Source organism: Halyomorpha halys, unplaced genomic scaffold (assembly GCF_000696795.3).
Source record: "Halyomorpha halys isolate HHAL.00 unplaced genomic scaffold, Hhal_1.1 Scaffold90.1, whole genome shotgun sequence".
Lineage (NCBI taxonomy): Eukaryota > Metazoa > Arthropoda > Insecta > Hemiptera > Pentatomidae > Halyomorpha > Halyomorpha halys.
Genome location: NW_027109220.1, coordinates 665272 through 672725, shown reverse-complemented (window position 1 = coordinate 672725; position 7454 = coordinate 665272). Strand labels below are relative to the sequence as shown.

General features: G+C 30.6%; 1 protein-coding gene across 1 annotated transcript in view; it reads left to right on the top strand.

The window, feature by feature from the left end:
- LOC112211008 (uncharacterized) overlaps positions 1–3938 on the top strand; it is a 38077-nt gene extending 34139 nt beyond the window's left edge. The window contains exon 3 of the mRNA XM_067047417.1: positions 3350–3938. Within this exon, the coding sequence (XP_066903518.1) occupies positions 3350–3444 (95 nt within the window). The 3' untranslated portion in view covers positions 3445–3938. The remainder of the gene's footprint in view (positions 1–3349) is intronic.
- Positions 3939–7454: the final 3516 nt, after the last annotated feature.

Sequence of the window (7454 nt, the reverse complement as noted above, 5' to 3'; positions counted from 1 at the left end):
TTCTGAACTGTTTTTAGTTTTTAGGCTAAAATGTTTTGTAAAATTAATGTTTCCATTGCATTCAAAGACATTTCTGAATTATAGTGATATCTTTTTCAACTATGCACACATATTTTTGACAGAAAATACCATTAAATTCATTTACATTGACCTCCCGCTGTATACCACAGACAGCCTATTGTGCGACAGTTTGGAGTTGGAGGAGAAGCAAAATCTAAAATATTTCAAGAATTTGATTGTATTTTCAAACTTAGGGAGTTGGGATCTGGGTATATAAATGTACTGCATCTTTGAAGATTTTAGTAAATTGATATCTCATTTAAAAAGCCCCGACAGTGCTTCAAAATTGTTGGATATTAGTAATTATCCATATTAAATAAACATCATTAAAAATTAAATATTTATAAAAACATTGTTATAGTCCATGTTTAGGGTTACATAAATTATAATTACTGTTTTATGCAATTTTTATTTCCTTGCAATCCTCATGATTATACAGTGTTATATTTATTTGAATATATATTTAAATACGTTTTTAATGCACTAAAACCCGTAAATGATAAAATTTACAAAAAAAAAATATGTACTGTCTTCAGTACAGGTCACAGACTATTCCTTCGCCGAGGAGGCATTATTTATTTACTATCAGCACACATTTTGTTTTAATAAAGAAGAATTTTAATTTTCATTCCTTTTTTTATCATTAATTTGTATAATTCTTTATTATTTCTCTTTTATAATATTTTATTTGTTTCATTTTTACTAACATAGACTTTAATTTTATCATACATTTTTTTACCTATAATTTATATAAATATCTATAATTTAATGTTATATATATTTTATTTTGTAAAATAGTTGATTCCTTTTAAGTATTCATTCTTTCAATTCATTTATTTTTTATTATTCTACTACAACCACCAAAGGGGCAGAACCGGGTTGTAAAGCGATTCAGAAAACCCTTTAGAAATTGGAATCCGTTCGCAAAATTTATATTGAAAATAAGTTTTTTACCCTACAATTGGATGTGGTATTTTTTTTTTTTTTTTTTATTGATCGAAACTAAAACTCTCAAACAAATCTTTTTATTTTCTACATCACATGAAGTAACCATCGAAATTTCTAATGAACACAAAGCGTATAATTTTACTATTCTACTTTATCAATGATCTCTAAATTCTTAGAACTTGAATTACTTTTTAATTTCGGCATTTTTAGCTTAAACAATCCAGGTATAGAAGATTTTGAGGGACGTTTTGATATTTTCCGTCCGATATTTGTATCGATTCTATTCATTCAACATGTCGGTAGTATCGAAACTCTCTTCCTATAATGTCTAAAGTCCATATACTCCGATGTACAGTCCATCACTAGCGCCTATTTTCGGGCCTATGACGTTTTTTTTTATCTTTTTAAATTATCGTATCGGAAGGAATATCGAAAATTTCCATACAGTAACATCGGATATCGATACTTCAGAAAAAGTATCGTAACGTCACTAACTGAAACATTGTTGGAGGAAACGAGGATGAAATGGTTAATTTTTCTATAATTGGCGGTAACGATTTAAACAATCTAACTTTGAGGTAATGGTCCATTCATTTTATTACCAACTTCTGCTTTCATCTGTTGTTAAAACATCAATTCATTGGAAAATTGTATAGCCATTTATAAACTCGTTCTCTTCGTTCATAATTTTTTTAGAAAGAGAATTACATAACATTGAACTTAATTAAAATTAATTAAGAAAAAATTTATTTTGTAACGTGTAAAATAATTATTTAAATTATGATTCGGATCTTAGTGATTACATTTGGCATGGAAGCATGAAGCATATAATAGCCAATCACAAAAGCATAGATTGTTCACCAAGTCCTTGAATCTTGAATGTTGGCATACAATTATATATATTCGTATCTCCTAACCAACTCATTTAAAATTATGTGTTGTAATTTCAAAAAGCTCTACAAACAATACACAATGGTGTATTTGAATTATTCATTTTATATGAATTGATTAAGCATAATATCAGAAAATAACAAACAATAAATATCTGCTATAAACACTTTCCTAACGGGTTTGTGTCTGAAGTCCAATCTAAAAATTGTTTGATATCTCTTCTCTAATATTGGCCTAATCAAAATCTTTCTAGGTCAAATTATTATCTTCTAAACGAGCGTCTAGATTCTTCCGAGAGATTTAGATATAGTTTTCGCGTTACCCCCAATTCTGATATATTAACTCACCAATGTTTCAAAAATATCTTTCAGAAACATGGGCCATATAAACCAACATAATATATAGTAGAAAGCTGTACGGCCTTTCTTATTTCACTTTTATGTAGAAGTAATATAGAAAGTATTTTATTCTAAAATGATTCAAGTCACATTATTTGTGCAAGCGTTCCAAAGTCGCTGCCCAACTGCCCTGCCTGAATTCCAAGAGGTAGATTTTGTAAATCCATTCGCTAAAAAGGATGTTTTAAAAGCGTTAAGCTTAGTGAAGATAGTCCTGGTATGTTCGTAAATTAAAGTGGACGTGCATTCTTTACTGTCTTCTGTGAGGCTTCCAAGTTAGTCGTTCGTCAAAATGTAGTCCTAGGTAGCGGATCAATTCGACAGGTGTAATAGGTGATTTGATGGGACTTATTTTAATCATCTAATTTCGACAGCATTCTTCGAGGGTTGTGATATGGGATTGGAGAGCTTGGGATGCACTGGTTATTGGACCAGCACACATGTGGCATCGTCATACATGGTGAGAATAATGTTAAGATCGGTTGGGATATCAGCTTCGAAATATATATTTTTTATTCGACACAATGTCAGCCAATTTTCAAGTTTGTGTTTTACCACCTATGTGCCCTACAAATTGATGGTTGAGATTAAACGTCCCATGAATATGCGTTGATATTCTTTTCTTTTGAAAGTGGTTATTTATAAAACGGTATTATTAATTTGTTTCGTACTTATGAGGTATCTTACTGCTATTTTTGTTTGTAAATATTATATCAAACCATTATTAACGGATACCTCTGTATAAAGAATAGTCATCTTTCCCCCAAGTGTCCGTTACATATAAAGTGAAACTTGTATGGTATTATTTTTTTTATTATAACTCCATTATTACAAGAATCGAATAAGCAAAACTATTTACCTTACATTTCAATAAATGAATGGCGCAAAGGTCATCAGAGATAATTTCAGTAAAATTAAGTGAATTTGAATGTTCATTAATGTTTTCGTCATGAAATAAACTTGATTACTTTGTTTAACTTTTATTATAAATATTTCTTATGTAAAATAGGAGAATCACTATAATCCTGACCATAATCTTTATTTTGTTTCAGTAAAAAAGAAGAAGAATGCGAAAATAGGAGCAAAAGTCAAATCACTTACAAGAGAAGATTTTGAGAAAAGGGTTGCGGAAATAGCTAAAGACTAAGCATCACCAATTTCAAGCCCTTTTTCTTGTTACTACTCTATTTCACTGTTTTACTGATTAAAAGTGTTTCTATTTATCAACCTATCAAGATGAGAGTAATAATTACCGATATGACTTAGATCAATTAATCTAAAATTTAAGTAATGAAAACAAAATAATCTATGTAATAATATGTATATGCATGAAAACTCATTTTCTTTTTTTAAACTAGTTCCCTGCAATTTTTTGTTTTTAAGGATTTATCATTAGTCTAAATATATAAAAATTAAACATTAATATTTCAAGATAATGATCGATTGGTTTGATGAGTTCACAAAATTAAATAAGATAATAAAGCTAATTGAAACATATACCTAATTAAAAGTTACCTTAATACTAAAATTACCATTAAGTCCATTATAGATTTGTATATTGTATAATAGTTTATTAACTGTTAATCTGTTATTTAATGTGTTATTAAAAATGTCTTGTATTAATAAAAATTTTTACTTCAATTTAGATTTGTTAATATATCCGTCTCCCATCATCAATTAATGTTTGAATAGTATATATGTATTTTTTTAAATTGAGAATACACCAACATAGTAAGAAGTAGTCCAAGAGCTAGACTTTTTTATTTTCCTCATAAATAGGAGATTTAATATTTCAATGACTGTTTCATAGATTGACTTTAGCCTATAAATTAAAATTATATATATATATACATAAACAGCACGGTAAATTTTTTCAAGAAAGTGTACTCATAGAGATGATTCAGGAAACACCTCCCCAGACAAATATTGGTTGTTACACTCTCGAGGCAGATGAATCATATCCCTCAATCTACAACATTTTGATAAAAGAGTATTTTATGGTGAGTAATAAACAATTTTTAAGTTAAGAGAGATTTTCACAAAAATGTTTCCTTCCAGAAAAAGTGTGCGTTTCTAAGACCACAATAATTTATGACTAACATATTGCTTGAATATCGGGAATTTTCAGTTTTTGTTTTAACGTATATACTTTATGCGATTTAGTTGTAATTGATGCAATTAAAAAACATGTAATAATAATTTTTAAAAATAAAATAAAATATTTAAAGAGCCATTATGTAATTCACGTTTTCAACTTTTCGCTCCATCTGTGTAATATCACTTTTTTTATTTCATTTTTTATAAATAGAGATGGCCTTCCTTGCTCTAATAGCTGTACTGAGTTTGCAATGAGAACTGTATCATCCAAGTATACATGAGTTTGGACCATTATTGTTCTCATAAACCAAAAGACGGTGTCTTTTCATGCACATTTTCATACAGATATATTTTCCGATCTAAATTCTCTATAGCTTTTCGGTAATAACCAAATGCAACACTTCCTTTGGCAGAAAAAATCACTTTGTCTATCTCAACACTTAAAGCAATTTCGCTAGAACCTACGTTTGAATCTAAAACCACCTAAAACAATGCTACATCTGTTCGTAATGCCCAGAAATAACACCACATCTATCGAGTATAAAAAATGGTTGTCGGGTCTTCTTGAAAATATTTCAGTACATTTTTTGATATACACTGATGGTTCCAAATTAGAAAGCTCAACAACCTCGTCTTTCGTTACCCCCGATCCAATACAAAAATTTAATTTCTGCCAAACTCCACGCATCAGCCGTCCATTTTCCCCTTTCAATAACTGAAAAGACAATTCCAGATTCATTGAGCTCACTTAAAAGTTTGAGAAACATGTACTTTCTTCTTAAAACTATCAGAACAAGGTTAATCCGTAAATTTTATATGGGTCCCAAACAACATTTGCATTGTTGACAACGAGCTTGCACACAAACCAGCCTTAAAGGCACTCACGCTCCCCGGGCGAAGAACCGCCGTTCTTACCCTATCAGATCTTAGTATGCATAATATACAAATATCGGAAAGATGGCAACCCATGTGGGATGAAAGCTTTCCGAGTAAATTAAAGGAAATCAAAAGAGTAGTCAATCAAAAGAAATTAAAACCATGGTCGAGTTCCTACCGCGGCGGCCGCAGAAGAGAAGCTGCTCTAACCCCCTTGAGAATAGGCCATGCTCTCCTCACGCACTCTCACCTAATCAGAAAGCGGCCACCACCAACGTGCCAATATTGCTAGTCCATTCTCACAATATTTATTTTTGTTTTACGTTGAGATCGTGTGTGCGTGCCCGTGTGCAGTGCGTGTGGGTATGTGATTTATCGGTGCGTATAAACATAAATCAAATCGGTTCATATCCTTTTTGTACTCCTTAATTAAGAACCTGATTAGCGACCCAAGAAAGAACAACTGTTTTAGAATTCAATTTCCTGAATTTATCCATCATCGTAATTTTAGTTTCTTTGGTCAACCGAGAAGAATAAAATGGCTATCACCATGATGATTAGGGGCCGGATATTGGACAAAACACCTACCAGGACCAAAACCTCTACTTTTTAGCACACTGATTTATGCATTAATCTAGGAATTCGGGGAGACTTCGGAAAGGAAAGAAGGTCTTGAGGAATGTGTGCTGATTTAGGAATATGAGGGGGTTAAAACAAAGTTATTCCACTATCTTATTGATGGATGAAAAGGAATCAAGGAATGGATGATTAGGATAAATCATATCTGTTCCTTTTCATTCATCCATCACTATCCTGTGAATTGAGAAAAGGATTAATAAGTTTTGAGATCCAGTCAGGAAATTTGCGTAAGAATGAGCTTAACTAACAGCATACTTTGATGAGATTGTGATTTGAAAGGACAGGTATATATATAAGAGAGGTCCATGATAAATTGTGGTGGACATCTTTAATGAAAATGTCATTGATTTTAATGTTACTACTATTTTAGATATTTTTTTTAATTTTCTTTGACTCCGAGATAAATTTTATTATTATTTTCATATATTATTTTAAAACATTGTCTCAGTGCGTAGGAATAAATTTTCCATGTTTCATCAACAATTATACCATTGTTAGCTATGTGAAACGGAGTTGCTGACAAAGTGTCTACTCGACGGAACGTCAGATTGTGCCCTAGATGATTCGCCAACCTTATATCAACTTTTGATGAAGCTTTCTACATAGTCATGTGTATTGAATTGACTAAAATTTAATTTTCACCATTCTCCACAAGAACTTCTAACAATAAGGATCTTTAAGGTTTATAGTTATACATTTTATTAATATTAAAATATATAAATAAAATAAATGTAGTTTTTTACTTTTTTCTACCAGAGGACCAATGTGGGTCCAACCCTACACCTACCACATTTTATAATGGTTAATAGTAGACCGTGGATGTAAATAAATGAGGAGGAGATGATTTGGAGTATGCTCAGTACGAAGAGCATAAATAAGTAAAAACTTATAAGTGACAATGTTTCGGCCATAAATTTCAAGCCTTCATTTGGGCTAAAAATACAAAACAAGACAACAACCAATGAGTTATAAAGGGAGCTCTGTATTCTGCATTTTACTTATATATTTCATTAATTACATATATTTTCTTTCTAATTTTTTTCAATAACTTAAATCTTAAATTATCAATATTAAATTAAAATATTTATATTTCTTTATGCCTTTTGGATTATATAACTTCATATTTTATTTCTTAATCCTGTCATTTTACTTAGATATTTAATTACCTACATATACGTTTTAATTCCCACTTTTTTCCGTTCACATTAATTTAAATAATTTTTATTTTGTACATTTATCTATTTATTTATTATTTTACTAATTAGATTTTCATATGTATTTTATTATTAGTTATGTCATACAACTCTTATCGTGTAATAATACTTGGACTATACATATCTAATATATATGTCCAAATGGCATTCGCGTAAATTCGTAGTGGCCCCGTTCGAACGTGAATGCTGTTTTCGATTGGTCCCTCGGGTGCATCCTTATTTGATGATACCCAGCCTTGAGATCTAGGGTGCTAAATATCGTCGATCCACCCAACCTATCTAGGATATCATCCAATCGGGGAATCGGGTACCGTTCATCCACCGTATTCTC